Source organism: Halichoeres trimaculatus, unplaced genomic scaffold, assembly GCF_033239565.1.
Source record: "Halichoeres trimaculatus isolate MK-OKI-2021-1 unplaced genomic scaffold, fHalTri1.1 fHalTri1_scaffold_4, whole genome shotgun sequence".
NCBI classification, from domain to species: domain Eukaryota; kingdom Metazoa; phylum Chordata; class Actinopteri; order Labriformes; family Labridae; genus Halichoeres; species Halichoeres trimaculatus.
Window position 1 is genome coordinate 20,667,467 of NW_027437182.1, and position 26,656 is coordinate 20,694,122.

The window sequence follows — 26,656 nt, forward strand, 5'->3', positions numbered from 1 at the left end:
ACACGCACAGCCCCCCTCACTTGCCAGGAGATGATAGATTCAGAGGGTTTGCTGAATGGATATTGAAATGGGTGAGGAAAAAATTTGATGCGTCGATTAATCAATATTTTTACCCACCCCTATATAGTATTGTATATGCCCATCATGTCAGGCCATATTATTTCAAATGGAATCGTAAAATATTTCATTGTATCATATCGTACATACTTTATGATATTGTATGGCATCCCATCATGCCACATCAGAATGTATCATATTCCATCATATTTTAACGTATCACACTAAATGGCTGTACAAATATTTGTCATATTGCTTGTTTTCTTATTGCACAGCATCTTTGTTGTGTGATCTCTAGCCCGGTATCACTTGAGATCTTACATGATCACTTACAAAGTTTACAAGTTTCACTGAGCATACACTTTCGACAAAACTACAAACCTGAGCAGTTGAGCAGCATGGTGCCTTGCAAACTCAAACAGCATCTCCGTTTTTACCAGAGCCATGCTCAGGTTATGCCAGCTCCAGGTACTGATAACGCCCATACTACCTTCACCATGGGTTGTCCTCAATGGCTTCCACAACCCAGGCATGTAAATACATGAGCAACAACAATAGCATCACAACACTTAACATAAAAATGACTGGCCTATAGTGACTGCATGTTTCAGATAATATGACTTTCTGAAGTCTTTTCTTTTCTTTTATAGTTTCTCTAAGATATTTGTTGGGAAAAAAACCTTGAGGGTGAAATGTTGAGCTACCCGTGTGAGAACGTGCTATTACAATAGAGCTTCTTTGAAGTTTCTCCTTTGTCTGATGCAACAAACTGTTCTGTGTTGTCTGCTTCTGTGTAAAAGGAAAATTAAGCTCTTTCTGGGAATGAGCATGATCACAGCTCTAAGATCTGAGGACTCTTTGCATCTAAAAATGAACATCTGTGTAAAGGATTTCACTCCGATGGACAAAGATGCATCGTGGAAATCCAATAGGTAACAATTCAGCTTCAAAAAACAATAACAGCTCAATGCTAAAACAGCAAAATCTCAGTATAAAAGAAATTATTTTTTTTCTGTTGCACGTTATAAAACTCAGGTCCTCTGAATCTGACAGGAAACATGTAACAGTTAAAGATCTTCAGTGTACAGAAGTCTCAGGGACACCATTTCCTGAAGATGCTCTTTAATTAAGTTCCCACAGGGAGGCAGTTAGCGGGGTCGGGGCGTGTAGCATCAACTCGTCCTGTCCTAAACTCTCTTGTCCTCATTCTGCTTTGGTTCTGGCCTTCTTGTGTGAGTGTGTGTGTGTGTGTATTGTTCTATGCTCTTTGTGCACACACTGCAGCCAAGAGGAACAAAACAGAAGACTTTGTGAAAACACAGTTCTCATGATGACCAGGTTTCAGTCAGCGTCTGGTTTCCATTAAAGTCCTTTAATTGGGGAGAATGTCACAATCAATGTTTTGCTCTGGATGCAGAGAGACGACCTCCCGCCTCATGTTACCTCAGCCAAGCTGCATCCAGTGCCATAAAAACTCTCTGACACACACACACACACACACACACACACACACACACACACACACACACACACACACACACACACACACACACACACACACACACACACACACACACACACACACACACACACTTTCAAATATGAAAGCATGGTGCTGAATTCCTCTGATGGAGCAAGACCTGTGCACATCTGCACACACACATGCACACACACTGCTTTTTTCTGCCTACAACACACCTGGCACAGTGTGACGGGGTAATTTCCACTGAAGTGTTTATAACAGAAAGTCAGGTTTTTAACATGAGCCACATCTTGCAGCCTGCGCCTGCCAAGAGGCCCCTCCATCCAAACTGCACTTAGCCAAGTAGAACAGGAAGAAAGAGAGACGGAGTAAGGGAACAACAATCTTTATTAGTGCTTTACATAGATCTACCAAGCCCTCTGTGCAATTTATGAGCCTGTGTGCGATATGAGATGAAAACCTGAACAGCAGTGTATTATTTCAGGGTGTGTGCTAAGGTAACACAGCGGGTCAAAACTAAAAGTAGCTCTAATTATGAAGTATGTGGCAGGGGAGGAGACGTGTGTGTGTACAGGCTCAAGGTTAAAGACGCTATTACTCTGGGAGGTGCAGCTGGCTGTGGTGTGGAGGTAGACGTTAATTCATCTTTGGGGCCAGCCTTGATCCGCTCCACCACGAAGTTACCAGCTCAGCTAAACCAGCAAACACTCTGCTGCTGCACACAGGAACCAAGGAAACCAGGAGGTAAACACACACCAGGGCTGTTAAGAGGAACTGGCAAAGACACACCTTCTTCACTTCAGGGTTAGGGTTTCTACTGAGTCAACTTCAGCAGAGGAAACGTCCAGAGCCCAGGCTCTGAATAAAACTGAAACATGTCCACCTTGAAGGCATCTTTACGTACCATCTGTTTCTGTGCCAGGCAAACTGAGCGGGATTCTCATGATGCCAGAATTTCAAACTTTGGCAAGAAGATAGAAAATTGAAGCGCACTGATACCATGGCATCAAACCTGAACTTCTGGGCCCCAAAACTGAGAAGTTTTCTCATTATAAACCACTAGTCTGCTCACTGTGCTGCAGCAGAAATTTTTGTTCTAGCTTAATTAATGAATTAGAATTTCATTGTTTTATTTACTGTTAACAGCTGTGTGAGGGAAAACACAAAGGCTTTTCTCTAAAGATGCAGTGAGGAGTATTCATGTTTTGTTGATTCTGGTGGCCCCTCAGGATATATTTTGTTGTGCTTGTCCCAGATGAAGACTACATTTACCATGAGCAGCACCACCCTCTGAAGTTAACGAATAAACAAAGTTCTTCTTTATCTACCTGTCTTTGTTCAGACAGGTAATGTTTTAAATGGTAAATACGTCAAATAATGCAGTCATCTTGTTATATGTCTCAGCGGAGATCCTACGAATAACCGTGGTTACATTATTTACACACGAGATTTCATTTGCACGTCAATGCTAACAGGTTCTGGGACTGGTGTTCTCTGCAAGCTGAAGAGAGGGATGTGCTGGTGCTGTGGTGTGAGCTGCGAAGAGATGACATCAACCTGTCCTTCCATCCATGGTTATTGGGAACGTAAGATCTATCTGCAATAAGATGGACAAGCTAGCCATGCTAACCCAGCAACAGAGGGAATACCAGAAGGCAGAGTAGCATCATACTTTTCACAGACATGGCTAACGGAGCTAACATCAGACACCAACCTTTTTGAACTATTCGCTTTCTTACTTTTGTTTTCTTGTATTGCTGCTGTAACTCCTGAATTTCCCCTCAAGGATAAATAAAGTATATTCTATTCTATCCTATTCTATTCTATCCTATTCTATTATATCCTATTCTATTCTATGCTAGTGCTAGCTCAGGTTGGTTCAACTTGAGAAAAATCATGTTTTTCCATGGACAAGCGCCACAAAAGAGAGTCAAGTCATTGCTTAAAAAAATATGTCAGGGAACACTCACGTGGACTACAAATACAAGTAATCACGTACATCAGAAAGATGATTTTTTTTCCATTGAAATACACATGAAAAGTGGGGTTTTATATCTTGAGTCTACACTTAAATGTCAACATGCATTCAGACGTTCAAGCGTCTGATTTCCTACTTTCACCTCAACACCAGACATCACTTTTTGTCTGCTGATCCACAGAGAATGACCTGAATACTATCAGACCATCATTATTAAAAGCAGCAGGTCAACACTTCTTGATTTCAAAAGATTTCAAGAGAAAGGTAAAAGAGTATCTGGGGTTGGGGTCACTACTTTGGTTCTCGAAACACAAAGCACACGTAGACATTAACATTCAACCCTGTTCGTGGGCATTTTTCTCTTTTAGCTAGCATAGCCCTGGTTGTAGAGTGTCTTCGTCTGAAACAAAACTTCAACAGAAAACATAAAGTAGCCTATGTCTGCTTGCTAATCCTGCTCCAGTGTCAGCCATGAAGACAAAACATTAAGGCTTCACAGAACCTTAAAATGACAGCGAGTGTCTGATTCCAAGATTTTCTCTCTGTCGTCACGCTTCACTCAGTTGAGGAGTCTGTTTAGTCAGTTGAGTACAGTAACACAATGTTTGTACATGTTTGTTTCTGCACTTTTATAAAGCTGAGCCACAAACAGTAAATCTTGGTGTGACTGCAGACAGGCCGTAGACGTTAAAGCTAAAGGTCATTTCTGTGTCACATTATTTCTCTCTCACACTTATCCTCAGACATTCCCACACTCCAATATTTGTGTAGCTGCTTGCCAAACTGACCAAAAGGGGTGGGTGTGTGTGTGTGTGTAGATGTGTGTGTGTGAGTGGTGGAGATGCAGAGATGGAGAGAGAGGGATGGGGTGTGAAATCTTTGATAAGAATCCTCCCGTTAGCAGCAGTGGAGGCCGACAGAGGAAATAAACAATCATCTGTTCCCACTCTCCTGCTCTAATTTCTCAGACCATCAGCAGGTTTGGCAAACTGAGCGTGCTCCTGGAAGCAATCATGAAATCACATTAAGTGGCTCTCACCGGTGAGTTTCTGGAGCAGCGGGCTGAGTTTGGACTCTCTGGTGATGACCAGGGTGAGCGCGCCTATCAGCTCCCTCTCCAGCTTCTCCAGCTCCTCGTCCTCCTCCTCGGAGTCTCTGTCTGCAGGCTGGGCCTCATCAGCCAGGGAGTACAGGTAGATCAGCAGGAGGATCAGCTCATCGGGACCACATTCATCCTCCCTGGACCTTGACCCTGTGCTGTCCTCGCCTCTTTGGGGCTTCATGAGGGGCAGCAGCTGCCTCAGGACGGCCGGGAACTCAGAGTCTCCAAGAGCCTGACAACACCAGCAAAGAGAAAAACACAGACGGAATGAGAAACTAGTGATAAATTCACATATTAGTGATACGCTTAAACTTAATTTAGTTTTGCTCCAAGCACTAAATCAGCACTGGGATTAAATAATTGTTGATTCGAAACACCATAAACTCAATGTTCAAGTTTTCAGTGTGTTTTGAGATTCTCTTGATACTACACTTCAGTTGGTGTGGAGTCAGAATTCTGACTAGGGGGTGGTCTCAAGTGTTTCGAAACAGTTGAGCCCACTGTCTCAATCATAACAGGCTCAAATGTTGGACCAAACTGTTGGCAACCAAGCTGGATTGTGGGCAATGTTGGAGCCAGGTTTGGACAAGGATTATGGAAAAATTCAAAAGGCTTTCAGAATCAGTTGCCCATGGTCCAGCGTAGGTGTGTTTATCTTTTCCAGCCTCCTGTTATGGGTAAAGTTGTGAATAACCTGGGTGCAGAGTGAGGTGCAGGGCGACAGTTCTGTTCAAAATGGGCCTGAGTTTGCCACGTCATTTAGCTAATCTGGAGAGACTCTGACCTATCTTGGTTTAAGTTTACGCTCTACTGAGACATTTCTCAGCAGCAACTTTAGCCTTTTTTTCCACAGGATCTTGCTCCCTGAAGATAGCAGGCTGCCTTCACAATGCCTGAATTCAAACATGCATGTGAACACACCGTATGTAACAGGTAGATCTGCCACGCTAAACAGCTCAAACTCTGAGTGAGTCTGACCTGATTTTGAGACACATGACTCCAATGAAAAATTTCATCCCTGATGACGTTTTGTTTACTGTTCAGTGTAGAAGGAAGCAAGAGGGTCAATCATGCTTGATCAGCTGCTCAACTGGTTGGATGAAGTCCTGGCATGTCAGAAATTCAGACCAGCTAACCGCATCCTCTCACACAGTGAAAACAGGCTGCTCCCCCCACTTAAGGTTAATTACCTTTCTGATGGGGCAAACTTGGGCGAACTGCTTAATGCTTGCAAAAAGTCTTGCACACAAAATTTTGAAAAAAATGAATAAATAATAAACAGCATTTTGGTACAAGACCCATGTCATGTCAGTAGTTTGCAGAGACATGCAGAACATCTTAAAAGGGCGTGGCTAAAAAGACATAAATGACATAGATGTCTTTCTTTTGGGAGACTTCTGAAAGCACAGGGGAAATATGACACAAGATGAAGACAAGTGAAATACACAAAGATACACACCAATCAGTTCAATACAACACAACACAACTGCTCTGTCATGAATTTTACTTTTCAAGATATGGACATCTTAAGATTGTGTTGACACCTCAGAGAGAATGGTTGGTTATTTTTTTATTACTGGTGAGGTAGTACTTTCTGACTTTGAGTCCAAGTTTTGAATAAAAGCTTTGATGACGGGGCGCAGGTCTGGCCTCGCAGTTTGGGGTTGCACAACCAACGGTATTGGCTGTCAGGCAGGTGGTCTGAGTTCAGATCTGGCCTGCGGCTTCTATCCTGCCCCGTTCACTGTCCTGTTGTTGCTAACCCTTTAAGATCCACCATTGTGCAAGTCTGGCAGGACATATTTTTACATTCATTTGTTTTTGGAATATTGTTATTTGCTTGACATCAATGAAACCTTTATATGCCAAGTTAATACTGTAGATAGACTTGTGTCTTAATTACAACAAAAATTTGCTTAAAAGTGAAGTAACCTCAAAAAATGAAACATTTTCTTTTTTAAATTTTTTAAATGTTTTTTTTTTATGTCCTCATATATTTCAAATATAGAAAGTGCATAGTTGTATTCCTGAAATTTGTGAATGTAAAAAAGTTGCAAAATACCCATTGGATCCACAGAAAGTTAATTTGTAGTCTGTACAGAACCATAACTTGCTTTATGAGATATAATAAATTTTGTGACCGGAAAAAAAAATAATTAAAAAGTAAATAAATAAATAAATGAATAACAGATCAAAATTTCCAGAGACATGACGATTAAGTTTCTACAAAAAGTTTCTATAAAAACCCATCAATGCAGCGAAAAGGCGATCTGAGACATAGTGAATGTGTGAAATGTTGGTGTAACTCGATTTTATATGCAAAGACTGATCAATCGATCTCATCTGTTTTCAATCTTGCCAATCAAAAATGAAAATGGAAATTGTAGTGCCAGCATTTTAGTGGACCTTACAAGGTTCAAGGCATTAAAGGTCCATAAAAAACTTAAATAAAAAAAGAAAAACAAACAAACAAACAAACAAACAAAAAAAAACTAGAAAAATTAAAGGTGGTTGCTGAAGCTCTATGTTCAACCAACACGTTTATAAAACGTATAGTGTATCACTGGCTCAAACAAATCAGCAAGTTGCTGAAAACCCCTCTGCTCCAAATGTAGCAAGTCGTTATAACTGTCCTGTCCAGAAAATTTACTCTGAGTCTGGATTTCAAGTTATGATCTGATAACTATGTGGTGCACCCTTTAGCTTTAAATATCAGGTTAATTTTGTGATCCATACAAACACGACAGCACAACAAGTAACATGTGACTGAATGCAATACCCTGTTGATCACACATGGTTAAAAATGACCTCTTCATTAGTCTGCGCTCTTATTAGCCGGGGTCCTCGTGACTGCTGTGCTAATGGTGTGAAAATGAAGAGCACAGTGTGAGTGAGCTCATCGTTCCATTAGCTAATTTCTGCAGCTCTCTGAGTGCTTGAGGTAACGCTTTCTTTTCTGTCATTCTCTTCAGGATCTGCATCGACTGTTCTCTTTCTTTTTCATCACACACACAGACACACACATTCACAAACTCTGCATTCAAAGGTGCAGTGACCTGTTTTTGAGAGCCTGTCTGAGCAGGTCTGAACAGTCTCCCTCTCCATGGTTCCTCTGTAGTCTGACATGCTCTGGATCACTGGACCGTTCACAGAACAAAACACTGGCTGCTCTCACAACAAGGGTGAGCTCATCGGCCTATAAAACAAGGGCGTGGAGCTAATCTAACCGATGAGCTGCATGAAAAGTGAATGAAAAATGGGTCTGAAAGACAGAGACACAGTCAACAGAGCGCAGGGAAAGAGCTACAGTGACGTTCAGAGAGACTACAGGAGGAACTGTGCTCCAGATGATGAATAGAGGGACTGATTGTTGACAGAGGACAGCAGAGATACAAAAAGTTTCTGAGTAATGTTTCATTTTAACCTCCATGAAGAGCTTTGTGTTCCTCTCACTAAGACAAACAGGCTCCGAGAATGAGGGGATCTGGACTTTGTGGTGGGCCCACTGGGGGGATCCTGTGTCTGACCCAGAAGAACCCTGAACCGAGCCAAAGATGCAATACAATTAGAGCCAGGGAACTGAAGCTGCAGAGAGCCTGTGAGGAAGAGGCAGAGGGGACTTTCTGGGTGATGACTGTCCTTCTTTACTTCTTGTTGATATTTTCTTTATCATGAACATAAAGTTTAAAAACAGAAGAGGACGTCATTATCACTCACATCCTCCCCTCAGCCAGTGGGGCTTCAGACCCCGGCCGAACACTCACCCCCAGGGACCGTTCAAACACAGTCTCAGCACACATTTTTCTCCTTAAACATTGTGAAATCAAATACCGCTCTGAGTCGTACTGTTTCTGACTGCCAAACAACGCTTGGGATCCTTCCCTCACTCATTGTCTAAGTGGACGGTGTTAAGGAAAGAAAGAAGACGTTGAGGGTTTCTTGTTGAAATGTGAACAGATCAGCACTTTCTCTCTCATCTCTCTCCTTAGAAGTATTGATGATCCTCATGTCTGTCTGCACATGTCCCCAAGCTGAGAGGAAAACCTGCCTCTCTCAACAAATTATGTTTTCATTTTGACCTGAGCTGTGGAAGCAACAGCAGGATTTTATTACCAAGCTATTGACAAGCCGAGCAAGAGATTTCAAGCAACCGTCACTTTTTCTTTTGTACTGCCTTTTTTTGTTTTAAATGTTAGTCTGTGTGCTCAGCAAATTCATGATGAAAACAAAAGTTAAGGGTGTCATTTTCTCTGTCTGCTTGCCTGAAATACTGAAGAGGGTAATATTTAAGAGAAGATAATGGCAGATCCATTGATTACAAAACCAAACTTGATGTTTTTATTCTGAAATGTTTTTGCTTTAAACTCGATGAAAAGAAAGAGGCATCCATTTGAGACAAGGGCAATTTGAAAAGAATAGTCCCTTCAAAAGTTGGACGATCTTTATATTGAAGTCATGACAATTCCTACAGGCCCTACCTTCAAACCTTTGAGAAACAAATTAATTGGTTGGAGACAACAGCTGTAAATAAATCTATTCCACATTTCTTCTGTACACCCCTCAGTTTTATTTAAATAAAGTTACCTCCGGCAGCTTAGAAATCACTAACGTTGAATCTGGAATTGTGTCTACAAATAATTGTAAAGCATAAGTATTAATAAATTTGACTTTTCCTCTGTATGATTTCATATCTTTTTTGCCATTAACTACTGTAACCTTGTGTTTAAACTCTGAACTCCCCTGTGTGTGCGTGTGTGTTACGACATGTGAGAGGAAGCATGCCGTAACTGCGTCCCTTCAGCAGATCTCTAAAAGCTGCTGTCAGCTGCAGGCCACGGCGCCAGAGCAGGAAATGGAAGTCTTTGGATCAGAACTGAGACTGGACTGAGCGGGAAAACTGAGTAAAGCTCTTTCCAGCACTGGAGCTGAACTCAACAATGGCCGACTCACAGAGCTGGCACCCAGGCTGACTGGAAAGGTAGCGTACAGTGTACCTCTGGGATTGGAGCGGAGCAGAATACAGTGGGCTTTCCATGCCACTCACAATAACACAATCCCAGTGGTTCTCTCAGATATACTGTGCCTCATTCCTTCAGAGTTGTCTGACTTTTGCAGAGCCTCACTGTGAGAAAAAGCTTCTGTGTTCAAAGGTTAAACGTTGTGCCATCTGGATCACAAAAAAGAAGATCCACTTATTTCTACGGGCTAACAGAGTAATGAATCATTAATTAATGCTTAAAAAGTCAGTTCCATAGATTTTTTCTTTGCAATTACTTCTACCTTTCCATCACAGCTTTTATTTCACTGCAAAGACATATCTGACAATACTTCAGGAAACCCCTGGTCAAAGTTGCTTCTATAGCAGTTTCCTAAATTCCTGAAATAAAGTGCGGGCTACATGTGTGAGTGCAAACTGGGGGCTCGATGATATCAGGTTTGATGGCTGATAGCTAAACTAATTATTACAATTTCATGAGACCTGCAGTTATTGACTCAAGAAATTTAGCCAAGTATTACAAACTCTAAGTTTAACTCTCAATGCCAAAATGTATGAGGCCAATCAGATTGTGCTAAGGGTGGGACATTAGGTGAGAGATTGCGGGACCATGGCAGCACACTCTTCCATTCACTGGTTTCATCTGGGATTAGAGAGAAAAAAAGACACATCCGATAATCGGCCCATTGCCAAATATTGGTCCAATAAGTGGCCAAGGCAATCAGACACATTTTTCAAACTGACTTTGTTCAGACATTTACCTGAAAGACCCCAGGTACCACATATGCAAGAAGTTGTTGCAAACTGATGTGGAATGTCATGGTTTTTTGGGCTTCATTTTATTTATTTATCTATTTTATCAGTATAACATCCCCATTCTGCAAACAAGACAATCTTGTCACCTCTGTCCTCTTTGTCCATTTACTAGCAACTCCTGACAAGTGCAGGTGTTCCTGTCCCTCTTGTTAATGAACTGAGTGATCAATTGTCAGAAATGAACCTTCTCATACTGATATTAAGTGCTCTATGCAGCAGGTTGGTGCTGATTCTAATCCACTCTTTCTTAGGTTTGGATAGCTGAAAAAAATCTTGCTTGTCCAAACATTTAGGTTATTTTATTAATGAGTTATACCTCATAAAGCTGTTTGTGAGATTTAGCCTCTTCATGCCAAATCTTTCAGTGTCCCCCAAATGTAAATTAAACTGTTTAAAAAACTATTTTTTAACCACGTTGATTAAATTACTAAAAGACTCTCAGTGTTAAGAAGGAAAAACATGTGATCTGGGGTGGGAGGCTTTAGGGAGTGTGCAATAGTATGCTAGTATGCTGAGCAGTGTGATCTTCAGGTATGCACTAAAGCTTCTGCATCCTTCTTTCTGTTCTTCATCACGCCTTCGCTGATGATGTTGCTGCACCCAGTTACACTGACCACTGATGTAAAGGTACAAACTTTTACTATCAGACTCTGCTATGATTGCCGTCTTGGATTTTTGTTTTTTAATTATTGTTTATTTATGTCAAAAGTGACAGAATACATTAATTGAAAATTGTACAAATGTAAATTTACCCAAGTTAGCCAAAGAAGCTCATTTTCATTGGCAGTCCCTTTGCCATTTGTTATTTGGCAACATAGAGGAAGTAAGACTACGTGTCTCAGAATACGGTTCAAAAAAACAGATTAGGTACATATAAATAATAATAATGATTATAAAAATGAAACACAGCAGTGGTGACAGACAATGCAGTACAAGATCAATGATGATATCTTGTACTGCATTACAGTGACAGCCTTTTTACATGTCTCACCTTCTGAGACACTCCTCCATTTAACAGATGAGAGACCTGATTTAATAACAACCAATTTTTGGCTCTGGCTTGTCCTAAAGAAGTGCCTCCTAAAGACTGCCACTAGCTCATGAGGCATTCAAGGCCCTCAGTGCAGCTTTAGAGGCCGTGCTCATGGCCTGAGCTCCAGAATTACAGCAGTAATAACAGGAAGCAAATCTTATTATTACACACCATTACTAAATGCACCGTCCTGCTGCCACACTCTAATGTGACCATTACACACAATTATAGAATAACAATGGCATGGCTCTGTCAAAACAAAGTTAATTTTAGAGCTTCAATTACTCAAATAAAGCCATTACTTTAAATGACTCTAAATCCTGACACAATGTTTCCCAAAGAAAATCTGACTGGGGATAAAAATACTGAACATAACGCTTCTTTGTTCTCAGAACGTGCTCAGCTGATTGGCAGAGGCCTAAATTTGCCAGCTGATTATTGGTTTAGGACTGAAACATCGCTGCCTCCTCACCCGGTCTTTTGCACCAATCATAAGTGCTCTCTGTTTTTTTATCCTCTGCTTTAAATCTGGATGCCAGTGATTGACAGATTACTCCTTGGCAATCTAGGGGTCCATAAAGGCTCCATCTCGTCCAATCAGAGAGCAAGGCCAAACTCCGCCCCACCCTGGCGCAGGCTGAACAGGAAACCAGCTCCAGATGCAGACCCTGGAGGAAGGTGAGTGTTTCAGATGCATCGCAGTGAGCTAACCAGAACCAGGCCTCCTCTGCCTCGCTCGCTTGCTGCCTGCACAATGAACCTTTTTCTGGGCCTGAGGGGTAGGGGGGAGGGCCGGGAGAGGGCGGGTTTCTGGAGGTGGGGGTCCTTCAGGGAGCCTGAACAAAGTTGGCTATAGGTCAGTAACTTCAGTCAACACAAAGAACCCAGGACAGGACTCACCTTACATGGATGTCAGACGGCTCATCATTACCAAAGCAAGCAGAAAAACCCATCTGCATTCTTTTAGAGACACACACATGTGCTTCATTAGCAAACGTGTAATCACATCCAATTTGCATTCACAAATAACAACACGCAAAGCTGGAAGGGAAACAAGCAAAGCTCTAAAAAACAAAATACATAAATCTGAGTGTTCGGAGACGGTGACTAAACTCTGAATCATGTAGAGCAAGATGACTTTTGATTTGTAGAGCAGCGGGAAAACAAACAAGTATGTATTCAGCCTCGGAGAAACAGGATTTCAAACATGTAAACAACAACAACATGCAGAGCAAATCAATGCTTCCACAGACATTTAGAAATGGAGTCTGTCCTCAGCTCCTCAGCAGGGATACATGCTCAGTGTAAGCTACAGAGATGACAGCCGTGAACCAGAGAACAAGTTCACCGGAAAAAAGTCTGTTTAACAAAAGACGGAAACACACCTAGAGATGAGCCGTTTATCTCTGAGTCGGTTTTTACAACCATTTTTCTGTTTTGTATGAAAGGTGCGGATGACAGAGCAGGTCTGTAACCGGAGGATCGGAAACGAGAGTCTAAACATGAGGAAACAGAGGAGATAGAAAAGTCTGTGCACACGGCCACTTAAATTTAATACTGCAGGATCTCCGCTTCATGAAAAACTGTTGTCCATTCTAACATAAAAAAAATGAATTTTCTATTGGCTTCATCTGTGGTTAATTTTTCTCTGACTTTACATATAGAAATTAGACAAACACAAGTTGTTAGCTGTTTTTTTTTAATATTCTGGGATATGCTTTCTGCTTTAATGTAAGAAAAAAAGTTTTTAGGAAAATATGACTATTTCTCATTGTTTTACGCTAGATTTATAATATGGAACAAGTTTCAATGTCCCTCACCTTACCTGGATCCTGTTTTTCTTTCTGTTTATTTTTTTATCTTTTATTTTTTAATGTTCATCTATCCTTAAATGAGTGTTATTGTAAATGTGCGGTGTGTATGATCTGGGGTGGGTGGTGCTACAGTAATATTGGTGTGAATTAGTTTTTTCATTTCATCAACCAAACATCATTGTGCCCTGAGCAGGCCGCTGATGCCCTTAATCATACTAACATTATTCGAGTCTGTGGAGGGAATAAAAAAAACAACAACAGAAAAATCTGACTTTCAAATTTAAATTATGACTTTTGTTTTCCCAAAGTTATCTTTGAAATTAAAGTCTAAATTTTGATTAGAAGAAAAAAACAATAATGATAATAATAATGATAATAATAATAATAATAATAATAATAATAATAATAATAATAATTATTATTATTATTATTATTATTATTATAAATAAGTACTTCCAGCTTTCTGCTCATTCCACCATCTCCCCCTTTCTAAATAAAGTAGTTAACCCCCCATGATAGATAAATAAATAAATAAATAAATAAATAAATACATGAATGAGATAAAGATTACAAAATATAAATAACATTTGGTTGATCGTTTTCTACTGCAGCTTCTTCCTGTTTAAAATATTAGTGTCATTAGTAATTACTGATAATTGTATCAAAGCCAACCAACAAAATGAAACTTAATGAATGAATTAGCCAAATAAACACGTGATAACTCGTACAGTCATCACTGATCAAAAAAGGCACTAAAGATGATATAAGCTGTCTTCAGCATTAAGTTGGGACTGAAAAATCACTCGGCTGTGTCGAGTTAGACGTCTAAAGGATTGGAAACGTCGGTCTTCAGAAGGAGTGGGACAAAATAGTGAGTTAGAATTATGTCATCATTTTTACAACTATCTTTTTGATGGTGTCACATTTCTGTTCTGATTTAAAGACTACAGCACTCTGGTGTTGTGTCGTGCTGTAAGAAAATCATTAGTCAGAAAATTTTGATGACTAAGCAAAATTCCTGAACACAAAAGAAAAGCAGTGAAGGTTTTCTGCCACAACAAATCTTTTAATAGTCAGTAAACTTTGGAATGGCTGAGCAGAGTTTACAGACTTTGTGGTTCAATCATCTGTCAGAAAAGTCATGCATGTCTGGTCACAGAGAGAAAACAAGACATGAAAGAGCAGACGGTCTTCAGAATGGATTGATTGATTGTAGGGATGGTAGTAAAGGGAGAGATGGATTGATAGACAGAGCAGAGGATGGGAAAGCTCTTAAAGGTAAGGTGACCCCTGCTCTGGCTCCATCAGCCTGATGCCTGTTGTGTTTGTGGGAACTCAGAGACATAAATCTGGTGTTTTAAATGAGGCCTGAATTACCACACAGACTGAGAGCTGGCTCTGTTTTGTCTCTGCCTGGCCGAGCGGCCTGCTCACAGGTCTGTGCGCTTGACTGTCAGCGAGAAATCAATGGAGTCAGCACGCACACACACTCACACACACACACACACACACACACTAACACACACTGCTGAAGGTCGGCTGGCTGAAGAAGAAATGGACAGGCGGCTGTCTCTCTGTCAGTACAAGTTAAAGCTCTCAGGAGCTTTTTCATTTATCTTTCTACAGAGTTCTTTTATCTTCTATAACATTTGAACTTTTAAGGCAACATCTTTAAAGCTCCGGTGAAGAAATTTATGGATGTGTCGATTTTTTGTTTCTTGTTTGTTTCTTTTCTCCACCTGTTCATGCGTGGCTTTTATTTTCCTGGCAAGAAAAAATAATCTTTTTCTTTCAAAGTGTCCAAGGTCAAACCAAGACTTTTGATGAGCAGCTAAAAACTCTTCAACAGCTTATATCAAATATGGTTGTCTGAATAAACCTCCAGTAACTTCTGGACACATGTTATTTTCAGTGTGTTCATTATTTAAACACTTACCCACACTTTGAGACAGCTGTATTGTACCGGAGTGAGTGATGCATTTTAAAAAAACTTAAATTTTGTGTCCTTGTGTAAACTAAACTAAGAAGCACAAAAAGTGAGGGCATTTGTGTCACACTGGCCATTCAAACGGTGTCAAAGCACGCTTCAACCCTAAGGTCCAGTTCATTTGGCCAGTGTGACTACGAATGTGCTTGAGCACACTTCAGGGGGGTTCAATTCATGCACAAGCACAAGCACAGGGACATAACGTATGATCTGAGTAGCTACCTGTTGCAACAGCTCCCTCTTTTTTTTGTAGTTTTTTTGTCTTTTTTTCATATCTACGTGTAATTATGGTTGCGTTGTTTACACACGAGATTACACCTGTTAGCATGCCGTGGCACGTCAGTGCTAACCGGTGCTGGGACTGGTGTTTTCTGTGAGCTGAGGAGAGGGAGGTAAGGATGACATGCTAGTGCTGCAGTGTGAGCTGGGAAGAGATGTCATAACCTGTCCTTCCATCCATCATTATAGGGAATGTAACATCTATTTCTAGTTAGATAACACAAATTAAAAAGTCACTAAAGTTGTAGCAGTGTTCTCTGTGTCACACTAGCCCTCATTTATCAATCTTGCGTGGGAAGTGGCACAGATTTGGGTGTAAAAATCAGCTTACGGCAACTTTCGCATGCAATTTACAAAATGTGCGCACCAGGGCAAATCACGACGTAGGTCTGATCAGGTGATGATAAATGTGGAGGCTGAAAACTATCGTAATTTACATAACAGGCCCCTAAATATTCAAGGTTCAGCTGGCTAGACCCACAGAGTTTTTTTCGGGCGTACGCACATTTGACAAAAGAGGGCCAATGTGCTGACTCTGATGACATCATACTTCACGGTGACGTGGTCGGGCCATGTGTGTACCTTAAGTCTGGTTCATATTGGAGTGATGGGGGCGCAGGCCGTACTGACCAGTAGGAGCGCTGGGGGGGTGCAACTGTGCTTGAGTACAGCATGGTTTGGATGGCCAGTGTGGCTGCGCCTTTATATTGTTTCTTAGTCGTAACAATGCTTCCTGACACTAAATGTTTCACTGTTGGAAAGTCATATTTAAATGGTGACACATTTGTAAAGAACATGCCTTTGTGGGAGGAGAAGCTGAACTGTGAATGTGGCTTTGGCCTGTAAAGAAGTCGCTAAATCTCCTCTGCCAATCCCAAACAGCTTCTGGACTTGTCGTTGAACTTATGTATGTATCGCTGGCACTTTCACCAACGAGGCACCTGATTAGCCACGTATACATGGACCCAAATGTTCCGCTTGCATTCGGTGTATTTGCTCAAACGGAAAGAGTTTAACCTTAGTATACACCTCATTCTGAAAGAAAAGTGCCAATCCAAATGGACATTTAATCGGTTTCACAGGGGTGGAATATTCCTTTCCCCAAACTGATTCAGGTATCATGTATCCACTCAAACGGAAAGTTGTCAGGGTGTGTTCTTTCAGCGCATGCTCAGATATGACGAAAGACACAACTAGAGACATTCTTTGATAAATCATGTGATGTTTACGTTTTTCTGCGCATGCCCCATTGACTATTCTGTTTGATTAAAGCGGCGCATGTAGACCAGAGATTGGAATATTCCTTTCCATGTTTACTATTGTTTTTGAAAAAGTCATTCAGAAAGATTCCATTTGGAAAGACAGAAAACTCCTCATTTAACCGTGGCTATTGTGAGGACCTGGGGGTCAGGAAAAGCTCACAACAAGAGTCAATAGCAGCAGCCAAATAAAATGTTCGGCATTAGTAGAAAAGATTTTGCAAAATTATCATGAGTGCATCTAAAACTTTGACAGCAACAATCTACCAAACATAAAATGCCCTCACTCTTTGTGCCAAGTTTATCAATCCTTCTGTGCCTGTTCAACCATTTCCAGTTAGTTTTTTTCCAGATTTAAAATCAATTAATAGTCTAAAATCGATAAACACAAGGAAGTGTCAGTTAAGCTTTGGCACCTGTGTACAGCGGCCAGTTCCTCGCTGCAAAGGTTGCCAGTTCAACTCTTTCCTGACCCTTTCCTGCATATCCCCCCAAATCTCTCTGCTTCCCACATTTCCTGTCTCCGTTCAGTTGTGCAATCTAATAAAGTCTACATTCCCTTAAGAGTAACTTGAAAATATAATAGAAACACACAAATGCTGCATGAAGGGTCAAAAATATGACCACAGCTGTTCCATTAGTGGGTTTTAAGAGTCGATTCACGGTCCCCTCCTGCATCTTTTATCTGCTTTTTCTCTCCTGCTCTCGTGTGTCAAAGGGTGGCTTTGCTCAGAGCTGCAGGGTAGTAATTTAGACGAGACGTGGGACCAAATCACAGACACAAACACACGGTCCCCGCATGCTGCCCTGACACCGCCGCTCAGCCACACGCTGGCCACTGCGGCTGGACTCTGTCTGCCTGCCACACGACACCCGGCACGGCTTATCACACTGTGACGTGCAGCCCCACTGGACTGTACCCTGAGGAAACACAACACACAGAAACTATACAGAGCTTTATCTGAGTGTGTGAATACATACAGGATTCACTGAGGTTTATTTTTGCCCCACGCTCTGCAACAGATTACAGCGCAATTCACAAGATGAGAGTAACTCCGCAGCCACAAACCTCAGGGCCATGTTCAACCTCCCGCACTTTTCTCACACTGAACTCCACAAATCCTTGACAACACAAAAACACACACACTCACACTTCCCGTTAATAATGCCAGGGACAGAACATTACATCCACTTCTAATTGACTGAGGAGGCTCCAGCAGGGAGAAAACATCCTGAGGTAAACAGACCAATCAGAGTGAAATGCAGTACTTTATCCGCCTTGATTTGACACAACTCTGCCTCAACGTTTTGTAGTTTCATTTTCACTGTAGCCAACAGAAGCGTTACGCAGACATGCTTCACTTTTTTTCCCCTGGTGCTTTTGTTCGAGGGAAAATGTTGTGTGTAAGATTAAAGCAGCCCATCTGATTCCAGTTTCAGCAGAGGAGGGGTGGAGGGGTGAATAAGTTGAAGCAGCATTAATGAGGCCTTTTCAAAATAAGAGCTGGAATGTAATTAATGCAAATTCATTGTGCAAACTACGCGTGATCTTTTTTTCAGAGCTTGATTTATGCAGGAGGAAAACATGTTTTAAGTTTGTTTTGGCATGAGATGGAAAGTTTTTCAGAGGATGCTGTTCTTTATCACAGTTTGAAAGTTTGAGGTGACTCTCTATCAAAAGGGGGCACTGTTGCACCACAAAGATTTCAGGATGGCTTGCTCTCTCTGTGCACAGATTGAACCACGTCTGGCTGTCCCCTTCCCTCCAAAACTCCATCCTCTGACTTGGAGGAGTCTTCAAACGACAGGAAACAGACCTGAAGTCAAATGTTGGATATTTTTAAACCGTGTGTTTGGTGGATCACGGCTCTGCAGATGCCGTTTGCATCATTCATGGCGTCGCTTCTAACTCTGTGGAGTGTCGTCATGCAGAGCTCCGTCATGCTTTCTGCCGTCCAGTTTAAATAAAATATGTATTTCATCATGAATAACCAAAGAGCTGTGTCAGACCACTGCTCTGTGATGTGAGTCATTACGCTGACGTACAGCTGCTCTCTCTCTTTCCCCGTCCTGTAAGACGAGGACATGATCTGTGTTTGTGTCCATGTGTGTGCAACACATGTGGAGAGGAGGGGCTTCTTCCTGAGGTCACAGAGGTAAATGTATTCATGGTTAAGAGAAAAAGATGTTACATGTCACATCTCATGTGCAAGTGTGTGTGTGCCTGTGTGTGTTTTCTGTGTAAATACACCACAACCTGGACTGGATTGGTGCGTATCTCGATCACATACTCTGACAAACACGCCTCCACACGGCTGCTCTTCCCTAAACATTTAGAGAACGCTCATTACAGACATGGGAAATGGAAAACAACTTATCTCCCTCAATTATCCCCACAAACACACTCATATACACACACCTGGGAGGATGTAGAGATGAATTATGCTCAAAATAAGAAAGTACAGGAACTTTTCTAACTAATTAACTTTTAATAAACAACTTGACCAAAATATCCTGGAAGACAAACGATGGAAGAAGATAAGACGGAAAGACGGGAATTTAGTTTGGGATGATGGGAGGGAAATGCATGAGATGTTATCAATGTGTGTGTGTGTGTAAGACCATGATATGACGTGAGTCAGTCTGATTCTGTCTCCAGGTCAGTTAGTGTGATTAGACCTAACATGAGAGCTTTCTGTGTCTTCCAGAGAGAATCAGATGTAGCCCGCTGCCGTGCTCACAAGCACACACCAAACAGACACATCACATCAAACACACAGAGAAATAAAGGCATTATTGGGTAGAGACCGCGTGATTAACAGTTACAGGCTTTTTTTCTGCCCACTGTTTTTTACTGGAAACTTTTTAACTCACACACAAGAGAGAGGGACACAAAACAGGGTTGGGAAATAAAAGCCACAGTGAGGGGTAGATGTGGTGGGGAGAGGAAACTTACAAAACAAAAGTTAAAAGGGGCAGAGTTACACTTTTTTTAATAGAACTATAAGTCCCCACAGTTTGATCATTAAATGGTACAATATCAGTGTAGTCATTAATAAAGGAAGACAGATGTGTGACATTAGACACTTAAATGAATCCAATGAGTGTGTGTCCCCTCTTTTACAATACTTCCCCATACAGATTGTTTTCAAGGGGAATTCAGGACATATAGTGTAACACCATCAATACAATACGGTAAAACAATATGATATAATGTGTGATACTATGTGACACGATACAATGCAATGTAATACGATAACGTTAAAAGTGATACAATCCTTTACACTGAGATCAGATGTGACACTTTGTGATTCGATAAGATACAATTATAGACTGTACATAGAGTGGACAGCATGGCTGCGCCTTTTACCATTGTACAGTTTTAAAGCCAAAATACCGGGTGCAGGCGCAGCCATTGTAGCAGTATTGCAGCCACAGTCTTGGCAGTAAAGACTGTGAGGGATTCTGGGAGAATCTGAGTGGAGCTGGTTTACAAAAATAATGATTTTTTTTTCTCTGATCACTTCCTTACTCTACCTCCCGACATATTTTTCAATCCCTGAAAAAAATATACACAAGAACAGCAGCTGTCAATCATCGTTAAATGTGATGTGAAACCTTGTTTTTAACCTCTTATAACTAATGAAAACAAAACTTTTTTTTACGGGGTGTATTAATTTTTTATCTTTGACCACAGTCCATCTGGAATGACTGGAGAGCTGGATTTTTGACACATACTGCAGCCAGCCACCAGGGGGAGCAGTTTTTGTGGCAACCTCACTTCGAGCCAAGCGAGATGACGTCCATTTTTCTTTTTTTTTACAGTCTATGAATACAATGCGGTACAAGACCATTCCATGCAACACAGATACAGTGAAATGAAGCCACTCCGCCATATTGGTTATGATGCCAGCTTTGAGCTTCCTGTCCAACAGCTACAGAGTGCAGGTCAGTCACAAGCTGAGTTGTGTCTCTGATTGGACAATCAAATGAGCCCAATATCTTCTAAACCACAGGGTTAGAAAAAATTCACACCCCTGTATTGTGTGTGCTGGTAGTGAAAACAGTGTTGTAGACACAAGCCGTTTTTGAACCAGGCTGTAAATAGGCTATGTAATGCCGTTAAAGTCATTTTTTATGTTGGAATGTTTACATGACGTCCGGTTTTTCTGCAGCCAGCCTCAAGCCATTCTTGATGAACAGCAACTTTTAGCACTTCCCCCTAGGTTTCATTTTTCTAAACTGGATGTTGCCCCTTGAATGCAATACAATGAAACATGGTATAGATGTGATGACATACATTACAAAACAAAATGATTTGAGACAATGTGAAACAACAAGACACCAAAAAAATACAAAAAGATATGTAAAGATAAGAGGTGATATGACATGACGGGACAATGCGATTCCGTGTTATTTTGCACAACTCATTGTAATTCAATGTGATTTAGTGCGACAGTGCTAAAGTGCACTCACAGGTGCCAAAATGTGTGCTTTAGTGCACTTTTAGGCATCAAACCATGCGCGAAAGCAACCTCTTAGGTGCCAAAATGCATGCTATCGTGCACTTTTGAGTCATAAGTAGTACCCATAAGCAGCATTTATTGCACATAATACATACTACATGGATTCTGCATAAATAAGCAGGAATGATCAGATGATCATGAGGCTGCTGCACAATCACTTAGGTCCATAAAACATAATTCAAAACATCTTTTCTGCTCCCAAACACTTTATTCATATCACATACAAGAAGTGGCACTTTCAGATTTACCCAAATAAGCGTTGACAGGAAAAAATCCCTCTGTGAGATTAAAAACTTTTTTTAGCACAATGATTCATGTGTCAGTGTTTAAGAGCAGTGTGCCGTGAAGAAAACGCTCTTTCTGTGAGAAATCTAAAACCTGAGACAAGTTGGCGTTCTGCGCACACAGCACGCCTCTGTCATACAAAGTAACGTGCAAATGCTCTCACAAGTCGTATGAAGGCTCACTGATCCAGGACCAGGTCTGACTGGAGCACACAAACACAGCAACATGCACAGATACAACAGAGTGTGTGTGTTAGCCTGTGTTGACTGAACTGTCATGGAGAGGGCTGGACAACAGCACACAGGTCAGAGTGAAAGGGAGCACAGAGCTGCAGAGATGTGTGTGCAGACTACGCGTCTGCTCCTTAACACCCATCAGCCCAGCTGCTAGAACACTCTGAGTTTAAAGGGGGTCTCATTCAGTTCGGCTATGACCCACATTTCATCTGTAAGGAGGAAATCTAGAGCTTTACACCAACTCAGAGTTTTCTTAGTAATGGGATTTAGCTATTCAGTACAAAACTTCAACAGTTCCTTTTCTCTGGTCAAACCAAATCTTCTCTCATACCAGCCCACACGGGGCTCCTCTGTCGCTGTGAGAGGTAGTTCATCAGAGGTTTACACAAGCACCCCGCTGTCAGCTGGAAAAAGAGCAGTGCAAACATCAGACAGATCAGTCGTCGTCATAAGGATGTCCAACTTAAGAGCAGAAGCAATTCATCTCTTGTTTGGGAAACGGATTGCTCTGGCTAGATTTGTCTACTTTGTAGTCAAAACATCTTATTTACCTCGACATGATTCACATTCATCTGACAAGCCCATCTAACTGTAGGATGTTTAAACCAAAACATAAAACCTGAACTGCTCGTAACAAGTAAAGATATCTGCAAGCGCAGAAAGTGATATTTATTTCTTGAAGTTCTTACAACGAAATCACATTCATCTTTTCTGAGGCCTTTTTTGCACAGATTGTCTTAAAATCTGATGTTTTATCTGGACTCAACAGATGACAGTGAGTTAAATGAAGTGTGATGAGATATTTTGACTAGAAGTTATACAAACATACAGGGTAAGACTTAAATTTTTTCAGTGCAGAGAGGCCACAATCTGCAAATACAGTTTCATCCCCTCCGCAGCCCTGCAGCATCACTCAGTGTCTCCATAATTTCACATGCTCAATCCATTATCGTTTGTCCTCTGTATGTAAGGGTGAGTTATTAACCCTTTAAGTTACTTTACCCCTTTACCCTCACTTTTAATTCCACAATAAGGTTTATGGTCTTTGCACACTGATTGTTTGTTTTTTTTTGGGGGGGGGGGCATCATTTTTTTTTCAGGACAAGTTTCGTTTTTTTGCTTTTTTACATCCACCCTGCTTGTTTCCAGGGTAATTTGACTATTCAGAGACGCCAAAGGCTACTTGCAATGTCACATTTTCTCTTTTGCCAACACATTCTCCATAATTTCAGACTATGTTCAGATAATGAATGAAGACTTGCGTGTGCCTGTGTGCACGCAAACCTCAAACATACAGACAGCCGCTGCTGAGGATCGATTGCTTGATCACTACTTGATGACTCTGCTTTTCTTGTACTGTAAATTTTTACAATTAATAGAAAAATAAATGCAACATATTCAGTGTGCAAGGTATCTCTGCATGACTTCTTTTTTGGGGGGATTATGGATGGACTCTTGACTTTGTCAAGGCCTTAAAAGTTGGCTAGCATGCTAGCTAAAGTCAGTCCATATGGTTAACCCAGAGGGGGCACCAAGAGCGTAGGGGAAACTCTGATTTACTGCTTTACACTTCTGTAATCATCAGGCATGATCATATGCACCACTTTGGATTGGAGTAACAGCCTGATATGAATAAAAATGCTTCCTGCAGACGCCTCATTCAGGGGCCGTTTACACGACAACGATTATATGGTGAAACGCAAAAGTTTTGCTGTGTTTCAAACGCGCCTTTATACGGAAACAACATTTCAGCCTGCCGAAAACCCTAAATTTTTGAAAATAGCCTCTTGAGTGGGATTTTTTCTAAAACGCTGCCGACACGGCTGCCATGTAAACAGTAAGTGTACACTTTGCTTTGCACTAGCCCATGCAACAGAACAATAGTACCGTTGTTATAATTGTCGCGAACTATCGTGTTGTGCTCGTGCTGCTCAATCTGCTGTATCTGCTGACTGTCTTTCAACAAAATGAGCATCTGTTGCTCCACCTTTGCTCTTAGTTTTCCCCAATACACCAGGTGATCAGCTTCTGGACAAACAGTTATAGTGCCACCCACAGGTCCGTGTAAACGCAGATTTTTTTCACTGCATTTTAGTGTTTTCAAACGAAACGTTGTCATGTAAACGGGGCCTCAGATCCAATCCAGCCCAAAAAGGGTGACTGACATGTTCAGGGCTTTTCGTACACTGACAACCCTTTACTCTGGTTACTGGGTTGTTTGTCATCCATTGTAACAGCGACCCCGTCATTTCTACCTGGCTGGAGAGAAAAATATAACGGCATGTCTTCCTGAGATGCTGCGATAAACGTCCGCCTTGGTTGTTGTCGGAATAGACAGACATCCACCGGACATTCAGGACATGATCACACTGGCAAACCGGGCCGTGCTTAAACACGCTTCAGCCCTAAAGCACGTTTTGTATGGCCAGTGTGACCGCAACCGTGCTGTGCTTGAGCACAATTCACCTTTCTGCTTTGGCACACTTCGGAGAGGTGGGCTCCGGTACGGTTTACTTCATGCACAAGCACCAGCACACGGACAGCGCATATGATCCATGACGTATGATCACCATGAGGGCATCTCTCGTCAATCATTTTAAGTAAAGCGAGAGTGTTAGAGGGCTTCATGGAAACAGACGCTTCACAGTGACGTAGGTGGGCGATACGCGTGTGTGATACCTGCTAAAGTCTGGTTCATACTGAGTTAGTATGACTTCTGCGGGGGAACAGCGCTGCAGGGGGGCAATTGTGCTTTTGGTGCGGCACAGTCTGGATGACCAGTGTGACCGCGCCCTAAAAGTGACAGATGCACGAGAGGAGGGGAATGCAACTCCTGGTGCACAGTGAGAGGCATACAGAGAAATGAAGAAACTGTTTCTTTTTTTAAATCTTATTCGTAAGGTATGATGTATGAAACACACAGCAGTGTTTTTTAACAACAGGAACAGACAGAGGGAACAGTTTCTGCCGCTATTGTTGACACATTTGACCCACGGAGGAACTTTGCACATGTCAAAACGGTTTTGTCCTGATTGAAAACATGAAGCATGTGATTACTTTGTCCAGCGTCCATGAAAACAGTAAGGTTGGAAACTCTAATTAGAGTAATTTTAATCAGGATGACGGAAAATTGCACATGTAAACATAAGATGTGTTAACCTGCCGTGAACTGGTGCAGAGGGAAAAATGTACTGATAGTTCAGCTGTAGGTAATATCCCTGTGTACAGTAAACTCTGAAGGATGAACCGCTGAAAAAAGCTGTGCACACAGAAACAAAGCAAAGTAATCTCACTGCCTCTAAAAAAAGAGTGTTTAATAGACACTTTTTTAGAAGAAGAATCTGCTTTATTCAGTGTTTTTTTTACCAGCTTTAATTACCAAGACTGTTTGTTGTTGAGAACTAGGAAGACCTCTGCAGATAATTTAAGCTCCTTTTAAAAACCTTGTGAGCAAAGAAAAGTGGAGGATGCAGAACTTAGAGTTCCTCTACTGCTGAAGAAAGTCAAAGTGCATAATTTCACCTAACAAAATACAAGTTGGTGCCGCCTTTTCTGGATTTATAGACTTTGTATTTAACGCAAAATTATAAAGAATGGAGTAATGTCAGGGGTAGGGAATAGTGACAGACTGTGTGACGAGTGCACAGTTGATTTTTCTTTGTGTGTGTGTGAGAGTGGAAACTAAACGGACATTGGTTGGACACATCGGCTAAGACAGAACAATACAAACAACATCAGCCAGGCTTCCTGCTACACAAACATTCCCAGAGCTCTAAGCCCACAGCTCAGCTAAAAACACCACCAGAAGGGATACGCCATTAAATCAGCCCAACACCTCATTTTCTATTTACTTTGTGTTAACCTAAATACATTTCCCCATCATACTCTCCCCCACATTTCTTCATCCAGTCCCCCTGTGCACCCCTCTCTCCTCTCACTGCTCATGAAAGCACGGCTCAGCTCCAGCCAATTCACACAGACTCTTAAACTTCTCTGACAAGATAAAAATCCCCCTGAGACCATCATAACTTTGCGAAATCATAACTTATATCTTTGACAAGATCAAAACTGCAAGAACTTGCAAGCATGATAACACAAATCAATTTGAATTAACAGCTCCACTGAGGTTTTGCAAGAGAGTCTTGTAGGACTGTCGACTGAGATAATGTTAGGGATGGAGTGGAGAAATGGATGGATTGCAAAACCAAACTCAGGATGGAATTAAATCAATTTCTTGGCCTTATTTCATCCAGGTTCCCCTTATCTCCCCAGAGTCTGACGGACCACTTTCACCTCCAACTGCTCTTCCTCTCAAACGTGCAATGTGAATTCCAGTATTCTCAAACCTGCGTGGACTTCGTAACATTAAACTGTGATCTATAATATGAGAATGTGGGGCTGGCTCCAGGAGATCCAGAGAGCCAGAACTATCCACTTGTTTTTGTAACAGGCAGGCTCAGATTGTTACTCTATATATCTGACAGCATGATGGAAATATTTCTTACATTTTTGCAAGGCTTGTTAAAACCATAAACAGCTGTTAGATCACATTTTTTAGGACTTTTGGATCAAAACAGTAGTTTTACCTTACAGATCACGAGTTTCTGCTCCATGCTGCCAGAGTCTTCTGCTTTAATTATGTTATTTTGAGACTTTTGGTGTGAAAAATGATACGCTGGATTAAACTTGTTACCAACCGATGCTAAATATTAGAGATAACAGAAAGTTACCTCCAAAGTAATGAAAAGTTAAGTGGAAAAAAAAACACAAACACTGTAGTTTCTTAAGTGTTAAGTGTTCACTGG

The 26,656-nt window shown here is 41.4% G+C and overlaps 1 protein-coding gene across 1 annotated transcript in view; it reads right to left on the reverse strand.

The window, feature by feature from the left end:
- The window catches only part of scfd2 (sec1 family domain containing 2), a 182,989-nt gene that overhangs the window by 98,474 nt on the left and 57,859 nt on the right, over positions 1–26,656 (reverse strand). The window contains exon 5 of the mRNA XM_074669124.1: positions 4,558–4,852. Within this exon, the coding sequence (XP_074525225.1) occupies positions 4,558–4,852 (295 nt within the window). The remainder of the gene's footprint in view (positions 1–4,557; positions 4,853–26,656) is intronic.